General features: G+C 42.6%; 1 protein-coding gene across 3 annotated transcripts in view; it reads right to left on the reverse strand.

Moving 5' to 3' along the window:
- The window catches only part of LOC110536281 (netrin receptor UNC5D), a 218,415-nt gene continuing 196,744 nt past the window's right edge, over nt 1-21,671 (reverse strand). For all 3 annotated transcript variants that reach the window (XM_021621993.2, XM_021621994.2, XM_021621992.2), the window contains 6 exons: nt 15,284-15,455; nt 9,202-9,429; nt 7,527-7,676; nt 5,751-5,915; nt 5,213-5,391; nt 1-4,460 (listed from right to left, as the gene is read on the reverse strand). In XM_021621993.2, coding sequence (XP_021477668.2) covers nt 4,181-4,460; nt 5,213-5,391; nt 5,751-5,915; nt 7,527-7,676; nt 9,202-9,429; nt 15,284-15,455 — 1,174 coding nt within the window. In that variant the 3' untranslated portion in view covers nt 1-4,180. The remainder of the gene's footprint in view (nt 4,461-5,212; nt 5,392-5,750; nt 5,916-7,526; nt 7,677-9,201; nt 9,430-15,283; nt 15,456-21,671) is intronic.

Below are 21,671 nucleotides of genomic sequence, written 5' to 3' on the forward strand. Positions count from 1 at the left end.
TTGAGACTTTAGCTGTACATTTATTTCCAAAAGGCTGCATATACATTTGCAAATTCTACTGTACAGAAAACATCCAAAATGTCCATAATTATATAGATACAATATACCACCAAGCTGCCCTGGCAATACCAAACATATGCAGTATGTTTAGCACTAGAAAAGCTCTGCAGCCTATTGAATTATATAATCTTAAATACTTTTTCAACTAATACTTTTTTAAATGTATGTCGGTATGGTTTTGCTTTGTTTATTTTTTTTTCAGCCCCATCTGTACTTTACAACATTCACCATTTACAGTAGTTAAACAAGGCACAAGAATAGTGATATGAAGCCAAATGCCATGCGTGATGTGAGATGGAGCATAGCAACATCCATCCTGATGAAGTCAGTGTGGAGCTATAGCATGCGTCCCAAATGATACCCTATTCCCTTTATAGTGCACTAGTTTTGACCAGAGGCCTATAGGCCTTGGTCAAACATAGTGCACTCCCACTGGGCAAAGACGTCCGTTCAAAGTCTAGTTTTAATTTACATTTGGTTGAGTTAACCTGAATTCAACAACAACAACAAAAAATTACCATGTCATTGGATTTAGGTTAAAAGTTAGGTGAAAAATACTAAATTCCCTTACATTGATTACTTTTTTCAAATCCATTCAGACTTCCACATTGATTCATTTTTGGATTCAACCAGTTTTGGCCCAGTGGGCTATAAAGGGAATAGTTACCAACTCAGGGGACATTAAATCAGGGGTCCAACAGTAAACTCTTCAGCCTGTGACACAACAATCGCACAATCGCCTTCAGCCTGTGACAACACATCGCCTTCAGCCTGTGACAACCCATCGCCTTCAGCCTGTGACAACACATCGCCTTCAGCCTGTGACAACACATCGCCTTCAGCCTGTGACAACACATCGCCTTCAGCCTGTGACAACAAATACACTTCAGCCTGTGACAACAATAGTCTTCAGCCTGTGACAACAATAGTCTTCAGCCTGTGACAACAATGGTCTTCAGCCTGTGACAACAATGGTCTTCAGCCTGTGACAACAATAGTCTTCAACCTGTGACAACACAAAGCAATAATAATACAGAGTATGTATGTATGGTTCAAAACCCAGTGGCCCACTTAACATTTAAAAACTTAACTCCAACATTTAATACCTTAGATATGACTAGGCATGTATGCAATAGGCAACATTAAATAAAATAGTTAAAATGCTATGTTTGGTTGTTATGATGTATTGTATTCCACAGACAAATGCTCTTAATGCAACATTAGCCACTGTTTAGCACTACAACAGCACACCTGTTTCTGTTTTTCCACCACTCTTGCTCACATTAGTACAGGGAATTGAAATTAAATTGCTAACAATTAAGAAAAACAATAATTTTCAAAACGTAAAGCTCACCCACTCACTAATCTATTCTATATCCAGCTGGATTGTATAATGATTAACGCTCAATTGATTAGGAGAGCATAGCGAATGTGTTATGTAGAAACCAAAAAGCAATGTAGGTTTCATGTACCCACTGGGCACACACTGGTTGAATAAGCGTTGTTTCCACATCATTTCAATGAAATTACATTGAACCAAAGTGGAATTGACAATGAATTGATGTCTGTGCTCAGTGGGTAGAGTGTGAAATTCAGCTCATCTGATCGTTGCTGTTGAGAGCAACATACAGTAATAATCAATAAGGGCACAGTAGACACAGATCAAAACTTCAGCCACCGTTTTCCCTCTATAGTGGACTACTTTTGACCAGAGCCCTGTAGTAGTGCACTATAAAGGGAATAGGGTTCCATTTTGGATGCATCCTCTTGTATATGAAATTGCATATAACAAACTATGAGCTAACAGCGTTTTAGGTAGTTCAGAGGAGACTGCAACAGGTGTACAATGAACAAGTTGAGCGTTTTGGAAAATCTAACTGCACTGAGACACCTCTGAGCGCCATTTTCTAAAAGTATTTAGATCATTTAAAATCCTTGTTATTATGCTCATTGTAATACAAATGAAAGCATGAGTAACTAGAAACAGGCATGATCCAAGCCTGTAGATGCTAAATCATATTGATCACATAAAAACAGAAATATGCATCATAAGAATTACATGGAATAAACAACACCATCCTTTGATTTACATGGAATAAATAATAACATCCTTTGATTTACATGGAATAAACAATAACATCCTTTGATTTACATGGAATAAACAAATCCATCCTGTGAATTATAGAGTACATGGAATACAATAAAGTACAGAAACACCATCCTGTTATGTTTTGTAGTGTGATTTTTTTAGCTGGACATCTATTTTAAACGTGTTCAATACAGTGCCTATTATTCAAACCAGTAATGCCACTGCATTCCTATGGCATTTAAGATATGTCCCAAATGGCACCATATTTACTATAGAGCCCTATGGGCCCTCCTTACTTATACAGTACAACAATATGTTAAACAGGCCTGCTTATTGTACCAGAAAGGCTTCCCATACTATTCCACATTCTATCCACATCAGGGTTGGGGTCAATTCTACAAATTAAATTGTCATTCAATTCTCTTTCCCTGTCAATTCCATTTTATTGAATTCAAATTCCATGTCAGTCTTTGAATTGAGACATTTTCTCTGAATTCCAATGTTAGGTCAATTCCAATAATTATATTCCTAATTCAATACTATCCACAACATTTCCACAAATTCAAATGAAATTCATTCAGGCTGATCATCAATGTTCCGACAGCCTAACTATACTGGCAATATAGGAATACAGATTGAAATAATTAAAAACAAATCCTACAGTCCATTTTTATACTATGTGCATTAATTTCATTAACTGGGAAATGTAAAAATGTTGAATTCCAATTCAATTCAATTACATTTTTACAATTCCAAATCAGTCTAATTCAAATTAAATTCTGTAACTTTAAGATTTTTTTAATTCAAATTTAATTCAATGTAAATTCTCCACTTCATGAGTGAATTCAAGAATTTAATGGTCTTTTTCAAATTAAATTGGAATTGACCCAAACCCTAATCCACATTCATGTCCTGTGTAGTTGTGAAGTGCTATGCCTCTGTTGGGGGCCTTGTGTGTGTTGGGTAGATCAGCAGCTCTTTGACAGGTGTTAATAATGGTTGAAAGTGGGTGATAAGATGCAGAGATACACATGGCATAGTGCCAGGAAATGACATCATACAGCTCCTCCAGCTTTCTCTTTCTCCTCCAGGGTGGCCAAACCACAACTGTCACACGCATGCATGCACACAAACACACACTGCAGTACTGTGGCCTGACAAAGACATTTCCATCATTGTCAGGGGTTTTCCTTTAAAGATAAAGGATCCAGCCTGAATCATGTTAACAGTACATTGTCCTCACAACCCACCACTGTACCTCCAGGATCTCTTTTACATTGTTACGCTGATACAGAACAAAAATATCTGAACATTACAATAAAATGCATTTTCTTAAACTCTGTACTGTTTATACCTGTTTCAGAGTGGTTTCTCCCATTTGAGACATTATTTGGAATTGATGACCAAGTATTCAAATAGAAATTAATACCATAATACAATACCGTCTTACATGGGATACTTCCCAAATGGAAGAACCCTATTCCCCATTTAGTGCACTACTTTTCACTAGGTTCTATACGGCTCTGGTCAAACGTAATGCACTAGATGGGTATAGGGTGCCATTTGGGACGCACTCACTGTAAATGCAGATGCACATGAGGGCAGTATCAAACCCTGGGGACGGTGACAAGCATTTTCACTTTTGAAGAGCATTGGTGGGTCCGAACAGTGTAGAGGGTCTCCTATATCCTGAACAACAGAATAAGAAAACAAACTCAAATGGTCAGCCTGACTTAAGAATAGCATTAACTAGGAGGAAAAGATAGAATGGCGAAAGACAAAACAGATGTACAGTACATCGTCAGAAAGGGATGGATAAAGTTATAGTACACACAGCAATGACAGAATTATTTTTTTTCTCAGTGGTAATTTTTGCCTGTCATGTTTTTTGCTCTGTGAACAACAAACTCCATTCGCACACTGACATCCTATGGACCTTTTAATCCACGACGAGTCAGCTGTCAGTCGTTATGTGCATATAGGGATATGCATTACACTGGGCTTGTTGGGATCTATGTAGGAGGAGACAAGTCAGCTAGTATACTCAGGGACTGAGTTAGCCGTCTCATGATTGGTGAGTTCACCCATTCCACACACTGGGTTGTCTGGGCTTCCTGTTCCAAAATGATGTACCGAGTCTGATTCAGGTTCCTCATGGCTCTTTGCTACAGTGCTTTTGGACTGGATCTTGCCAATTTCCTCCAGAGCACTTGCCAGAGAGTCAAGGTCACCAGTGTCTTGGTGTTGTGCCTCCCACAGGCTCAGTATGACGGCAGAGGGGCTCTGTTGCTTAGCAAAATACAACAGGTTCCTGGGGGAAGGAGAGAAACGCATTAGTGGACAAAGTGGTAACAGCGCACTTAGCAAAGTGAACAACACTTTTGTTCATAAAAAAACAGTTGTTTATAGATCTTTGTCTCCTATGAGATAGAATTATGTGTTTCACCACAGTGCTGGTTCCTAATATCAGCAGGGAGGGACTGACATTGTGCTGGAAAATGTTTCTCTAAGACTAGACATACTGGACGTGATCAGGGATATCTTGAAATATCTAAGTAAGTCAACTGTAAGGTAACATTTGTGTGGAAGAAGTGAATTTCGAGTTAGAGCTGAATATGTAGGCATATGACAAATGTACTCTGGAGGCTTATGGGTGGTTTGCGCTAACAGCTTGCAATGTGTTTATAACAGATATCCATTAGATCCAGTGGAGGGCACTATTTCACTACAAAATAAGGGTTTACCCCTCCCTGCGAAAAGCATATCACCCTCTGTGAATGCAGTCATTGATGTGCCATCAGACTCAATTAAAATGAGCTTAACATGATAAGATATAAAATGAGGACAGCTGATCAGGCTCATTTGGAAACACTAAAGTCTCAAATACCTTCTGCTGTTTGTTCAAGCAATCATTGAAACACCCCGTGAGACATGACGGACAGCTGGGCTGTATCTCAAATGGCACACTTCTATTCCCTATTTAGTGCCATAGGGCCATGGTGAAAAGTAGTGCACTACATAGAGAATATGGTGCTATTTGTGATCACAGCCTTGGACACACACCTATCTAGATGGAGTTTCTGGGCTAAGATCTGCCAGTCCTTTCCCTTAGTGTTGGCAGTGTCAAAGGTGGCACAGATCCTCTGGTGGATGGAAAGGGGGATTTTGAAGGCCTTAGGTCCTGTCTGTGAGGTGACGGTGCAGTCTGTCTGCATAAAAAACAGGACTGACTCCTTCTTGCTCTACAAAGGCAAAACAGACAGTTGTCAAATATAATTGAATTACATTTGTATTTAACAAAAGGGCTGTTGGGATATATAGGACCAAGAATAGTCAGCTCACATTGATATATTCTATCTTCCCTCTGTTTTATAAAGAAACACAGGATGCATCACAAATGGCACCCTGTTCCCTATATAGTGCACTAAATTTGACCAGAGCACTATAGGGAACAGAGTGCCATTTGAAAGACAACCACTGCAGACCCTGAGGACATACTGTTCAGCCAGCAGAGGACACTGACTTCACTGAGGTTAAATAAAGATTGTATGTATGGATTGTGGGAGAACAATGTCCTCCACACACGGAGAGCCAGGCTCACCTCTGCCACGGATGTATAGACCTGCAGAATCTGCTCGTGACCTTTGACCTGCTTCACGCTAATCTTGCAGGAGAACTGGGTGGTGGTGGGGCTGTATCTCTCCAGGGAGAAGGCACAGTGCAGGGGCTGCTGGTTGCTGCACCACACTTGGGAAAATGAAAATTCCTGCATGTCGAGAGAGAGACGGAGTGAGAGAGGAGGAAGACAGAAGCAAAACAGGATGAGATATCTGGGCTTCTACAGTATTATTCCTCTCCAGAAGATGACTCAGCTCCTATTCTATCCGTCACATGGGAAGGTCTCATATGCATACGCAGACAAAGTAGTGGGGTAAGAGGATGTTTGAGGGGTTTGAAGTTGCGCAGCGTTATGCAACGATAGCATTGTGTATGGAAATATGCATTTGTACTGTCGGGAGAGGGAGAGGGACAAATCCAACTTAATTCTGATAATGGAAGTCCGATCGCGAGCTAAGTATTATACACGATATCCGGGAGCGAGGGATCGACGAACGGGAAAATGATTGCCTTTGATGCATAATTAATTTCTGCCGTGGGCACATCGGCAGGGAAACGACCTTGACCTCACGCATGCTCCCTTCTTCCATCTCTGCATAATAAAGTGACCTGTAAACTATTCACAGTAATGATATGCATCCCAAATGGCACCCTATCCCTGATATAGTGCACTTCCCATAGAGCTATGGTCAAAAGTAATGCACTATATAGGGAACAGTGTGCTATATGGGACTCACATATGGTGATAGGGACCCTGGCTAACTGTACAGTAAAAAATGTAAACAGTCTTTTTGCCTAAAGAGGACTTAACCCCTTGGCTTTGATCATCAGATCCTCCACGATGTGGGATGGATGCAGCAGTTAATGGTGCACTAGGGGAATGATGTACGTGGAGAGGCCAGGTCATTTTTAGCAGTAAAAGCTGTCTTGATGTACTGTATGGTGCAGGCGAGAGCCATTACTCTCCACCTGCTCTATGAAAGGGGGAGGTTCACAGAGGTAGTCTCCCTCCAAAGAGCCTCATAAATAAGCCAAGAGGAGGTGTCTGTCTGAGGCACGCCATCCTACTTCCTCGCCCCACTCACAGTTGTTTTTGGGGCAATTATAAAGCCTATTGTAAAAACAAGCACAACCATTTTAAAGTGAGCGGTAGTAAGAAGGCAATATTAGCTAATCAAAAGAGAACCATTGCGCTCTCCCAGAAGCTTGGCTGGTGCGTAAATCCACAAATTCAGACAAACGAAGAGGTGTAATGGGTTCGTGCTCATATTTTTTTTGCATAAAGCTTACTTCCTTATTCAATGTTTTTTTTTTTTACTGCATCAGGGATCGCGTACACAGACGTTTCGCCTTTACAGCCTTCTTCAGTGAGTCGGTAAAATGTTCTTGAATTCAAAACAGCATTTGTAAAGAACTACCGATGAGCAGCATTGAATAATTAAGCTTTGAATAATTAACATTGACTAATTACATTGAATAATTAAGCTTTATGCAACATTTTTGAGTGTGAACCGATTATACCTCTTTGTTTGTCTGAAGGCAATATTAGAAAACATATTTACGGAGGAAGTACTGACCTACATTGCTGTCCATTGTTCACACACATATACCAATAAAGGTAAACAATCCTCAGTAAGTCTGGTTGTATCCAAATTGTCAACAATCTGGCAACAAATAACACATGTATCTTTCCAGATTTCCAGTAATGTATCTGAAATCATTCAGTGCTCAATCTGTATGTAGTTACAGTCTCAGTTACCTGACACGTGGTAAAGGGTTTAATGTTCCATAGAAACTGTGGGACATCCTGGATGGAGACCTGGAGGCTGAAGGTGTTCCCTCTGAAAGGCAGAATCTTGGGTTCCTCCAGGAGCTGTCCTCCTCTACAGGTCTCTGTGGCCACCACTCCCTGGGGACAGATGGATAGAGAGACAGACAGACAGAGAGAGAGACACAGATCAATGGGACAGTTATCACCACAGTTTACATCCCAGTTCACTGCCAACCAACTGGTTAGTGATTGATTCTTGCTCTGGTGGATCCACAAATCGACTATCGCAAACATTGTCAAAACCTGAGCATTATCCTCAAGTCAAGAGTGTCCTTAAATTACTTTAAAGAATATTACAAAAATACAATTCTCATTAGCAGTTATATCAAATGTGGAGCCATACAAGTTTGTAGTTTCAATTTAATCCATTGTTTGAGCATGTATCGGCTAACAGCCGTCCACCAAATTGAATTTGGAGTGATGAAAGAGCTCTTTGATTTGAGGCTGAAGTTATTCATCTGACATCATTGCTCTCAGTTTTCGTGGCTGTTTTTCAGACATTTCAATCACAAAAAAAGTGTGTGTGCGTGCATATTGTTTCTTCTCGGTAGGTGTTAAAAACAATCCAACATTGGCAATGTGATCATAAAACATGCTTGAAAATTTCTCAAATAATACAAATACAATGACAACAGGAAACCTGCTGGATGAATTACCCTCCATCTACCTTTGTCTTTAAACACAGTTACATCCTGGACATCATTGAACTCAACTCTATGGTTGTCCAGTAGATCACAGAGCTTCCTATTAAAAAAATCACTCAGTATCCATCCAATCACTTAAGGGCACATCATGGCCATTGTCTGTGACCTTGAGAAACGACACCCCATTCAATGCAGCAACATTTCCCCATCCCCCGTCTTTAAGATCATCATTGCTTGGACAAATTGTATTCTGTAACTCTGTAATCTACAGATTCTGTATTCCCTATGCAGACTAGATGGTTGTTTGCCAGCCCAATCCTAACATCGTATGGCCGCTGAAGCCAGAGTAACAGCTACATTCAGAAGGAAATCTCTCACTGAAATGAGATCCTTAATATTATTATCAGGAGCATCCTATTAATCTAGGTCAAGGATATGACCAGTGATTGACTGTGTCCGCCAGAGTTTGAACAACATGAAGGAGAGTGAGTGTGATTGTAGTCGACAGAGACCCAGGGGACAGAGAGGGCTGGCATCTGCTCGGCAGGCTGCGCAGGGGATGGATTCATAAACCAAATCCAAAAAGCATTTTAAACCCAGCTGCCAGTGACTTCTGCTAAATCACAGGAACACAAGCAGAGTCACTCCTGAGGCCTGTTCTGTTCTATGTCTCAGGGGACGTGAGGAAGTTTAATTCCCTGACGCTAGATGAGAAGATATCGATACACACATTTGCATGCTTTATTGAATTTGAATTTACTCAGAGTCACATACAGTACAATATGACCGAATGATCGGAAGGCTAACGCGTAAATATCAATGTTTGTGGTCCTCTATCCAATACTGCCTGAGCAAAATCACTGTAATCAATACTGAGCTTCATGTGATTGCACAGGAGAGCCAACGGCAATCAATGAAAATAACCAACCCCCCACAAACACTCGAAACAATGATAGCACCTGAAAGGCGTGTGGCGTGTCGTCCACACAGTAGACTCGGAGGCTGTAGTCCATGGGGTTGGGCCCCATGCTGCCAAACACTGCTAGCTTCAGCCTCTTCACAGCTGCCTGGGTGAGCGGTTCACCAACAAGGGCATAGGAGCCTGGCTGGTCCAGCAGCAGGTGGCAGCTACTGGAGTCCATCAGGCAGTAACAAGATGTTGACTCATCCTCCACTGACATCACTTCCTGGAAACGCAGAACACAGAACACCACACAGGTCGCTTAGCAAAAGAGGATGATAAGACAATTTAATTTATCATCATCACATTTGATTATACTGAGAATAAATACTATAATTATGCTCTGTGGGCTGTGTGTGTATTGTATGTGTATTTGTTCTGCATCTTTTATCGTGTTGTGTCATCATGAGACCAATTCAATGTTTGGTTCTAAGTTACATAACGGAAATTAATATAATGTGCTATATAAAGTGCTTTTCAAATGGGAACAATATCTACTTATAAGCAGTCTCTGAAGTATGTGATAATCAGCTAGGAGATGGTAACATATCTCAGAACACCAATCAGTCAATATAAACAATACACACATGCTTTATTTATGAACATGACAGCAGTAGGCCTAGGGGAGAAACACTTATTTTAAATGACAATTAATAGATTCAATATTTTTCTCCTGGCCAGCCTATAATTAAGCAATAAGGCACGAGGGTGTGTGGTATATGGCCAATATACCACAGCTAAGGGCTGTTCTTAGGCGTGACGCATCGCGGAGTGCCTGAACAGAGCCCTTAGCCGTGGTATATTGGCCATATGCCACAAACCCCCGAGGTGCCTTATTGTTATTATGGCTAGCGGAACCCCTCGACAACATTCCGCTGAAAAGGCAGCGCGCGGAATTAATGAATTATTTTTTTAAATATGTAACTTTCATACATTCACAAGCACAATACACCAAATTAAAGATCTACTTCTTGTTAATCTACCCATCATGTCCGATTGCAAAACGGCTTTACAGCAAAAGCACAACATATGATTATGTTAGGTCAGAGCCTAGTCACAAAAATACACACAGCCATTTTTCAGCCAAAGAGAGGAGTCACAAAAAGCAGAAAGAGATCAAATTAATCATGAACTTTTAATGATCTTTATCAGATGACACTCATAGGACATCATGTTACACAATACATGTATGTTTTGTTCGATAATGTGCATATTTATATCCAAAAATCTCAGTTTACATTGGCGCGTAAACGTTCAGTAATGTTTTGCTTCCAAAACATCCGGTGATTTTGCAGAGAGCCACATTAATTTACAGAAATAGTCATCATAAACTTAAATATAAGATACAAGTGTTATGCACAGAATTAGAGATATACTTCTCCTTAATGCAACGCAACCACTGTGTCAGATTTCAAAAAGAACTTTACGGAAAAGAATTCCTTTGTCTTCAGAAATGCAATGGAACGCAAGCTAACTCTCACGTGAACGAGCGTGACCAGCTCATGCCACTCTGCCAGACCACTGACTCATTCAGCTCCCATTCCCCCCTCCTTCAGAGTAGAAGCATCAAAGAAGGTTCTAAAGACTGTTGGCATCTAGTGGAAGCCTTAGGAAGTGTAATTTGACCCCATAGACACTGTATATTCGATAGGCAATGAGTTGAAAACTACAAACCTCAGATTTCCCACTTCCTGGTTGGATGTTTCTCAGGTTTTCACCTTCCATATGAGTTCTGTTATACAGACATCATTCAAAAAGTTTTGGAAACTTCAGAGTGTTTTCTATCCAAATCTGGGCAGTTTACTCTGGGCACGCTTTTCATCCAAACGTGAAAATGCTGCCCCCTATCCCAAACAGGATAAACTTGTTATCAACGTTATTAGAGCAGTAAAAATACATGTTTTGTCATCCCCGTGGTATACAGTCTGATGTACCACGGCTGTCAGCCAATCAGTATTCAGGGCTAGAACCACCCAGTTTATAACATCAATGATAAACTTGGTGGTTCGAGCCCTGAATAGTGTTGGCTGACAGCCGTGGTATTGAGACCATATTGCTCCATGCCTAAGAACACCCCTTAGTCATGGTATATTGGCCATATACCACACCGCCTCCTGCCTTATTGCTTAATTATACCCCAGACTACAGTATCCACCCCCCCTTCTATAAGAAGAACAAAAAAAAGAATGCCAATCTGGCAGAAAATTGGAAACATAACAAGCTATGAAATTTACACAAATTAGAAACAATGAAGGACTAACAACTGTTAGCTAGAATCTACCAATTTTGCTGTATGTTGTTAGTTTGTGTTGTGTTGAACCTCTGGTTGCAAAGAGGAGTAATGAGATGCAAGGCTGAGCTATGTAAAGTAGACGCCTGGCTCATACTCAGGGTCATTAGCAGAGCAGAACAGACAGAGGGCTAACCGTGTCCTAAATAGCACCCTATTAGCTTTATAGTGCACTACTTTTGAGCAGAGCCCCTGGTCAAAAGTAGTGCACTATGCAGGGTATAGGGTGTCATTTGGGATGTGACCAGAGAGCTATGCTACCCCACAACCCAGATAACTGACCGGAGTTCAAATCATGACTCACATCACATACACTATGTCATTAAATGTCATACAAGGCTTTAACCGGTATTTAATGCTATTACTGTATGCCTTTTCGAGTTATGATGGTCATGAACATTTTTCATGTCCTTTGGCTTGATTTCTATGAAAGGACTCATTATTTCTAAGAACCTCTGAGGGGTCATCTTGCTTTTTAATACTAAGAGTGAAAAGCGACATTAGTCTAATATTCATTTTAGCATCAACTTCAGGGCTCTCTATTTTCCTTTTGTAGTAGCATCTTGAGTATAATAGGGAGAGTATATTAAGGCAGAAAATACTATTAACTTGACCAGTTGATCTAGCAGTGAAAAACAGCATAACTGTGCCACCTCTAAAAAGCCCTTTGCAGGTCAAGCAAACATCGAGCCAAGCACAAACTGAATATTCATTCAGTGTTGTCTGAGAAAACAGTGGATCACTTGAAGAACACGTCAAAGCAGTACAAATCTTAGCTAGAATAATCTCCAGATTGTCTGCAGGGTCTGAAATCTGCAGCAATGCATGTTGCATATCTGAGAAAGAGTATAGGCTACATCCCAAATGGCACCCTATTCCCTACATAGTCTGGTCAAAAGTAGTGCACTATGTAGGGAATAGGGTGCTATTTGAGACACCGTTAGAGAAGGGCCAGGGAGAAAAATGTAGTATTTATGAACTGACGGGGTCAGGAGGCAGCCCTTAATTGGGACAAAGATCCCTGCCACTGTCTCATTGTATCATTGCCCAGGGTAAGCAAGCCAGTGATACATGCAAAGACTGCTACACCTAGGGCACACATCCCACTTCCATTGGCTGTAACAACATTATTTAGGACAGACTGGGTGCAGGGGCCGACTGAGGATAATCTAGTGACTGCTGGTCTTCTAAATAACAAGCACTGTTCTTAGCACTGACACCACATAACAGCCTGGGGCAGAACTGCACTAGTCATTATTCTGACCCTCTCTGTTCAGTCTGCCAAAGCACTGATGTACACTTCTATTAATGCCTGCCTGGACATGCTCTTCATTATTTTATCTTACACTTGTTTTGTAAAAAAAAAACCTTCTTGTGAACAAATAATGCAAAGAGCTGGCGCTGGTAGTGCCTGCAGAGCCTCTGGGTTGTGTATTAACAACCCCTTGGGAATGTATAATGACAATATCTGTTAGCACTGTGGAAATGTCTTTCTCAAAAAGACAACACCGTGGAAGTATTAGACATTCCTAAGGTGAACAGTGCATACTGTGAAAAACAACAAGAATGCTGAAATATATATTAATTACTACTAGCAACTTCAAACAAATACTGTGGAGGGGGGGGGGGGGCAAGTATCTCAACAACAGTGCTGAGAAAAACAGAAGGTAACAAACCATCGTCTATCAATTACTGAATAAGCCAGTGAGTGGCAGGCAGCCTGATTCACGTGTCTGTTCAGTGAAACATTCCTGAGCAGAGGGAGGTGTCTAGGAGGCAGGGCCGGCAGTCCATGTGTCCCAAATGGCACCCTATTCCCTATACACTGAGTGTATAACATTTTAAGAACATTTGCTCTTTCCATGACAGCCTGGCCAGGTGAATTCAGGTGAAAGCTATGTCCCTTATTGATGTCACCTGTTAAATCCACTTCAGTGTAGATGAATGGGAGGAGACAGGTTAAAGAGGAATTTAAGCCTTGAGACATGGATTGTGTATGTGTACCATTCAGAAGGTGAATGGGCAAGACAAACTATTTAAGTGCCTTTGAACAGGGTAGTTGGTGCCAGGTCCATTGGTTTGAGTGAGTCAAGAACTGCAACGCTGCTGGGTTTTCCACGCTCAACAGTTTCCCGTGTGTATCAAGAATGGTTCACCAGCTGTGCCTCCTGAGTGGCACAGGGGTCTAAGGCACTGCATCACAGTGCTAGAGGAATCACTACAGATCCGGGTTCGACCCCGGGCTGTGTCGCAGCCGGCAGTGACCTGGAGACCCATTAGGCAGTGCACAATTGTCCCAGCGTCCCATTGCGCTCTAGCGACTCCTGTGGCGGGCCAGGTGCATGCACGCTGACATGGTTGCCAGTTGTACAATGTTTCCTCCGACACATTGGTGCGGTTAGCTTTCGGGTTAAGCAAGCAGTGTGTCAAGAAGCAGTACGGCTTGGCGGGGTCGTGTAGCAGAGGATGCATGCTTCTCGACCTTCGCCTATTCCGAGTTTGTACAGGAGTTGCAGCAATGGGATTGGATACCACGAAATTGGGGAGAAAAAGGTCAAAACAATTATTTTTTTTAAATACATAAATAAATAAATAATGGTCCATCACCCAAAGGACATCCAGCCAACTTGACTGTGGGAAGCATTGGAGTCAACATGGGCCAACATCCCTGTGGAAGTTTTTCGACATCTTGTAGAGTCCATGCCCCAACCAATTGAGGCTGTTCTGAGGGCATAAGGAGGTGCAACTCAATATTAGGAAGGTGTGCCTAATGTTTTGTACACTACCGTGCACTACTTTTGACCAGGGCCCATAGTCAAAAGTAGTGCACTATAAGGGAATAGGGTGCCATTTGGAGGTCCAGTCCAGGTCAGCGGGGGGGCCATTTCCATGTCTCTTCCCCGATTGCCTCACGTCCACACCCATTTCAGCGTGTCCAGAATCCACAGATCGATACTGCCGATGTCTAACGAGGCCTTTTGCCCTGTCGTTACCCTGTCTGACAGACACAAGCCGTTTGTCTTCTCTGCTATTACATCCTGCAATTGTCATTTTTTTTCTCCAGCGCTCTCTGTGTTATTCCTCTCAGGCAGGCTGTGCCTGTCAATGAGCTGTGAGGCCACTTTAGATAAATCATCTTATCAAGTCACTGGCGACGTGCTTTGGTGCCATATAGTTTTTACACCTTTCTCACTATCTATCACCAGAGTGCGTCTGTCTGGCAATGTTCAATAGGGAATCATGTAACAAAACAGGTCGCAATATGTTCACGTTTGGGTTTAGAATGTTCAAATAATGACAAGTGACAGTTGGGATGCAAGTGAGCATTATCTCAATTCTCATTTAGCCCAAAACAATGGCAGATTGGAGTGATCACTACCAAACACATCAGCAAGTGGCCCCTCAATAAAGGGATTAGAGGCCAAGTGTTCTCTCAACATACCATTGGCAACGTCTTGTCCTTTTGTAAACAATTCCGAGGTGCTGCAATGGGCAGGTCTTTCTCACTGTCTGGAGGTGCTGCTGGTACGATTGGATAGAGGGCCACAGCGCAGCTGTTTTCCGTGCATTACAATTTTCCCTAGGTGTTACCATCCCATATTAGTTGGCATGACTGGGCATGTTTAAATTTAAAACACTTTGACCAAAATGATGCCATGTACACTTTGTAGAAAATTCAAACACATGAGAATCAATGTTTTTGACTAATATCGATGCAACATTGGCCATTTTCAACCAGATAATATTTTTTTATTTGATTTCAGCTGCCCTTTAAAGGCGCTTCACTTACCTCCCATTTGTTGTCCTGTATTTTCCTCTTCAGTTGGACGTTCCAGTTGTCAGCATCTACCTCAGCACAGTGAGCTATCGTCATAGCAACAGGCCTGGAGAGATCTATGCCTGGAGGGCCATAGGTGACCTCTGGTCCTAACAGGATCTCAAAGCCTTCCTCTGTCTGGACACTGAAACATACACATTGGCATCTGTTAATCCTGAAAATGTACTATTCAACTAAATGTAGCTACATAAATGTAGAATGTATTTGATCAAATGTGGTCAAATATTTAATGGGTTTGTACATGAAACAATTCAAGGTACTACTAAATGGACAACCTATTACAGTGAGCAAAAATAGAAAACACAACATGTAAAGTGTTGGTCCCATGTTTGTATTTCTCTCAAATTCTGTGCACAAATGTTTACATTCCTGTTAGTGAGCATTTCTCATTTGCCAAGATAATCCATCCACCTGACAGGTGTGGTATATCAAGAAGCTGATTAAACAGCATGATCATTACACAGTTGCACCTTGTACAGGGGATAATATAAGGCCACTCTAAAATGTGTAGTTTTGTCACACGACAATGCCACAGATGTCTCAAAGTTTGAAGGAGCGTGCAATTGGCATGCTGACTGCCGGAATTTCCACCAAGGCCATTGCCAGATAATTTAATGTACATTTCTCTACCATAAGCAGCCTCCAACGTCATTTTAGAGAATTTGGCAGTACTTCCAACCGGACTCACAACCACATGTAACCACAACAGCCCAGGACCAGTTCTTCCATGGCCTGCATACTCACCAGACATGTCACCCATTGAACATGTTCGGGATGCTCTGGATCAACGTGTACGACAGTGTGTTCCAGTTCCTGTCAATATCCAGCAACTTCGCAAACCCATTGAAGAGGAGTGGAACAACATTCCACAGGCCACAAATCAACAGCCTGATCAACTCTTTGCGAAGGAGATGTCGCCCTGCATGTGGCAAATGGTGGTCACACCAGATACTGACTGGTTTTCTGATCCACACCCCTAACTTTTTAAATGTATCTATGACCAACATATACATACCTGTATTCCCAGTCATGTTAAATTCATAGATTATGGCCTAATAAATGTACTTCAATTGACAGATTTCCTTATAACAGGCATGGGTAACTGGCAGCCGTAAAACTGCTATTTTTTCTCTACGCCCCATGGGAAATGTGCAGAATTACAGGAAGTGAACTTAAAAATGTAAAATGTTTTGTCTTAGCTATCGCGGGTGGGGGGTGGTTACACAGACCCACAAGCCACTGCGGCCCCTCATAAGTTAGGATTTATTTGTGGCCCCCATCAAAGTTGTCCATCCCTTCCTCATGAACTGTAACTCCGTAAGATCGTTGAAATTGTTGCGTTTATATTTTAAAACACATTTTTAAAACATAAAAAACAGAAATCTCACATTTACATAAGTGTTCAGACCCTTCACTCAGTACTTTGTTGAAGCATATTTGGCAGCGATTACAGCCTTGAGTCTTCTAAAGTATGATGCTACAAGCTTGGCACACCTGTATTCGGGGAGTTTCTCCTATTCTTCTCTGGAGATCCTCTCAAGCGCTGTCAGGTTGGATGGGGAGCGTTGCTGCACAGCTAATTTCAGGTCTCTCCAGAGATGTTCGATCGGGTTCAAGTCCAGGCTCTGGCTAGGCCACTCAAGGACATTCAGAGACTTGTCCCGAAGCCACTCCTGCATTGTCTTGACTGTATGCTTAGGGTTGTTGTCCTCATCTTTGCCTCGATCCTGACTACTCCCTGCCTCTGAAAAACATCCCCACAGCATGATGCTGCCACCACCATGCTTCACCGTAGGGATGGTGCCAGGTTTCCTCCAAACGTGCCGCTGGTATTCAGACCAAAGACTTCAATCTTGGTCTCGTCAGACCAGAGAATCTTGTTCCTCATGGTCTGAGAATCTTTAGGTGCCTTTTGGCAAACTCCAAGCAGGCTGTAAATGTGCCTTTAACTGAGGAGTGGCTTCCGTCTGGTCGCTCTACCATAAAGGCCTGATTGGTAGTGTCACGCCCTGACCTTAGAGATCCTTTTTATGTCTCTATTTTGGTTTGGTCAGGGCGTGAGTTGGGGTGGGCATTCTATGTTCTGTGTGTTTGGCTGGGTGTGGTTCTCAATCAGAGGCAACTGTCTACAGTTGTTTCTGATTGAGAACCATACTTAGGATGCCTTTTCCCACCTGTATTTTGTGGGTAGTTGTTTTCTGTTTTTGTGTCTGCACCAAACAGAACTGTTTCGGTTTTGTTCGTTCTCTTTGTTATTCAGTGTTCAGTTCTATTAATAAATCATGAACACTTAACACGCTGGGCTTTGGTCCACTTCTTCAAACAGCCGTTACAGAACTACCCACCACCAAAGGACCAAGCAGCGTGGTGTAATGAACTCCTGGACATGGGAGGAGATCCTGGAAGGGAAGGGACCCTGGCGGCAGGTGGGGGAGTATCACCGCGCACAGGAGGAACTGGAGGCAGCTAAGGCTGAGCGGCAACATTACGAGGGAACACGGCTGACAAGGAAGCCCGAGAGGCAGCCCCAAAAAAACTTTTGGGGGGAGCACACGGGGAGTGTGGCAGAGTCAGGTTGGAGACATGAGCCAACTCCCCATGCTTACCGTGGCAGGCGTCGTACTGGTCAGGCACCGTGTTATGCGGTGGAGCGCACGGTTTCTCCATTACGTGTTCTTAGCCCGGTGTGCTACATCTCAGCTCCCCGCATCTGCCGTGCTAGGGTGAGGATCCAGCCAGGACGGATTGTGCCAGCCCTGCTCTCCAGAGCGTCTCCTCGGGCCAGGATATCTTGCGCCAGCTCTAAGCAAGGTTTCCCCAGTTCGCCAGGAGAACCCAGTGCGGCCTGTTCCAGCTCCCCGCACGTGCCGGGCTAGACTGGGCATTCAGCCCGGAAGAGTGGTGCCAAGGCTACGCACCAGATCTCCAGTGCTACCCCACAGCCCGGTCTATCCTATACCTCCTCCACGGACCAAGCCTCAGAGTGACCATCGGGTTCTTGGTCACCTCCCTTACCAAGGCCCTTCTTCCCCAATTGCTCAGTTTGGCCAGTTTGGAGGCCACAGTGTTTTTGGGGACTTTCAACACTGCAGAATGTTTTTGGTACCATTCCCCAGATCTGTGCCTCGACACAAATCCTGTCTCTGAGCTCTACGGACAATTCCTTCAACCTCATAGCTTGGTTTTTGCTCTGATATGCACTGTCAACTGTGGGACCTTATATAGACAGTTGTGGGCCTTTCCAAATCATGTCCAATCAATTTAATTTACCAAAGGTGGACTCCAATCAAGTTGTAGAAACATCAAGGATGATCAATGGAAACAGGATGCACCTGAGCTCAATTCCGTGTCTCATAGGGTCTGAGACACAGAATTGGGTCTGAAGGTCTGAATACTTATGTAAAAATTGTTTTTTTTCAAATCACCTATTTTCGCTTTGTTTTATTTTTTAATCAATTGTAGATTAAGGCTGTAACATAAAAATGTGGAAATAGTCAAGGGGTCTGTATAATTTCTAAAGGCACTGTACTGATGTAATGTACTGTATGATAAAGGCTTGAATGTGCAGCACAAATAGTCCTATAAAGGGTTCCCGCATTGACTTTGCATATTCATCAGCCTCGTGCTTATCATATTGGAGTGATTATCTTTACTATTGATCATCTCTTGTGGTGGTGCTGCATGAAATTAAAGCAATTAATGAGGAAAAACTAATGAGGGTGGTGGACAGTCATGCAAATTCACAAACAGCAGACAGAAACCAAGAGCCGCCTGCTGGTGTTTGATTCTTGGCATCCCTGCTAGATACCCAAGATGTAAAGTCAGAATACAATTTACCTTGTTCTTAAAAAAAAATGTCTGACAATAAATAGCATCGGAATGTTTTGTTGCCAGGAGGGGTGGTGGGTGGGCGGGCGGCACAGGTTTAAAAAGGCCAAGTAAGATCAAGGAAGCGAGATGCCTTAGCAAAGCACTCTAAGCTCATATCAGTCATGACAGACCAGAGATCTGAGATTTGTCTAGATTTCCTCCCCTAAATAAAAAGTGATTAAGGCTATATCCAGATCCTCGAGGAAGCAAGGTGGAAAGTTCACAGCATCAAGATACACTGTTACTTTAAACAAATACCCTGAGGCATAAACAATGACAGAAATAACATTGTGGCAGATGACTTTGTGAACTATTTCAGTAGGATTGACACATACTGTAGTGTGGACTGCCAAACAAGGTTAGGATCTTTGATGGTTCACTTTTCACTGTCAATGTACAGTGAGTATATAAACACCTGCTCCTTCCATGACATGGACTGACGTCATCTCCTGTCACAACTTGTGGACTTGTTTACATGCTGCTGTGCGTTTTGTTGCTCGCGTTACTTTGCTACCTGCCAACTTTACGGTTTTTACATTTTAAATATCAGTTTTATATTTAAATTTTTTCCCCAAATGTTTTTCTCCCCGGACGCTTTATCTGGACATGGTTCTACAGGACCTCCACCAGCCAAAGCTAAGTAGTAACTTTAACATCATACCTTCTAAATTGCAGTCGCTGTACTCATAATATACAGGACAACGATCGCCTTATCGTGAGGATAGCTGAGCTGCAAGCCCAGCTTCACATGCAATCGTTAGGCAAGGGTATTTTAAGTGTAGGAAAGGATGAAACAGTGTCTGTGCCACAAATAATTACAGTTAGTAGTATAAATCCCCTCGCACAGTCCAGGTGTTGTGCCGAAAATCTCCCCCCTGCCAGAACCCCCCCCCCCTTCTAATTTCCTTAATTTTGTGGCTAGAGGTAAATACTTTCTGTGGCACACATCAGTCAAATACTTTCTATATAACAAAGTTCACATCAGAATAGGCAACCTAAATGAATAATACATGTATGTGTGTTATATTAAACAGAGGGAGTAAAATGTTGGCAAGCAAGAAACTTTTTTTCCCCTTTTATTTAACTAGGCAAGTCAGTGAAGAACACATTTTTATTTAACTAGGCAAGTCAGTGAAGAACACATTTTTATTTACAATGATGCCTTGTAACAGTGGGTTAACTGCCTTGTTCAGGGACAGAACAACAGATTTTTACCTTGTCAGCTCGGTGATTCAATCGAGCAACCTTTCGGTTACTGGCCCAACGCTCTAACCACTAGGCTACCTGCCGCCCGAACAACCACAGAACAACTAGGGCTGAACTTTTATCCTTACACTTTCAAAAATACTAGTCAAATAAGACATAGGAGAGATGACGAATTTTGATTTAGATTAATTTAGATTTATTTATAAACTAAAACAAAATATGTATCAGATTTAAGTACGGTCGACATGGGCGGCCGCCCAGGGCGGCATCTTGCCGGGGGACGACACCGGGCGCCCACGGGTGCATACAAGCAAGAACAGCCACATACACTTGAAACAAATAGCCAAACTGAAAACTGCATACAAAAATGCTAACTGCTACTAAGATCAGTGAAATGTAGGCTAAACGGACACATCTCATATAGCAAGCAAGTCGCAGCACTGAAGAACACGAAGGGGGGGAGATTTTCGGCACAACACCGACTGCCGGACAATCTCATGGCTTCTGGAAGGAAATTCTGTCAGAATGCTCAACCGGTGTCGCTCATTCAGCTGAAAGAAACTTTCAACTGGTTCTCCCCATCTGACTTCTCTGGTCTCTCCTCCACCCGTTACGGGGTTTGAGATGCCGAAGCCTCCCACCATTAGCTCTGACAAATTGAAAACCCTAGTCATTGGCGACTCCATTACCTGCAGTATTAGACTTAAAAAGAATCATCCAGCGATCATACACTGTTTCCCAGGGGGCAGGGCTACAGACGTTAAGGCTAATCTGAAGATGGTGCTGGCTAAGGCCAAAACTGGCGAGTGTAGAGAGTATAGAGATATTGTTATCCACTTCGGTACCAACGACGTTAGGAAGAAACAGTCAGAGGTCACCAAACGCAACATAGCCTCAGCGTGTAAATCAGCTAGAAAGATGTGTCAGCATCGAGTAATTGTCTCTGGCCCCCTCCCAGTTAGGGTAAGGGATGAGCTCTACAGCAGTCTCACAACTCAATCGCTGGTTAAACTGTTTTCTGCCCCTCCCAAAAGATAGCATTTGTAGATAATTAGCCCTCTTTCTGGGACTCACCCACAAACAGGCCTACTAAGGAGTGACTGACTCCATCCTAGCTGGAGGGGTGCTCTCATCTTATCTATGAACATAGACAGGGCTCTAACTCCCCTAGCTCCACAATGAGATAGGGTGCAGGCCAGGCAGCAGGCTGTTAGCCAGCCTGCCAGCATAGTGGAGTCTGCCACTAGCACAGTCAGTGTGGTCA

The sequence above is a fragment of the Oncorhynchus mykiss genome, chromosome 11, assembly GCF_013265735.2.
Source record: "Oncorhynchus mykiss isolate Arlee chromosome 11, USDA_OmykA_1.1, whole genome shotgun sequence".
NCBI classification, from domain to species: Eukaryota; Metazoa; Chordata; class Actinopteri; order Salmoniformes; family Salmonidae; genus Oncorhynchus; species Oncorhynchus mykiss.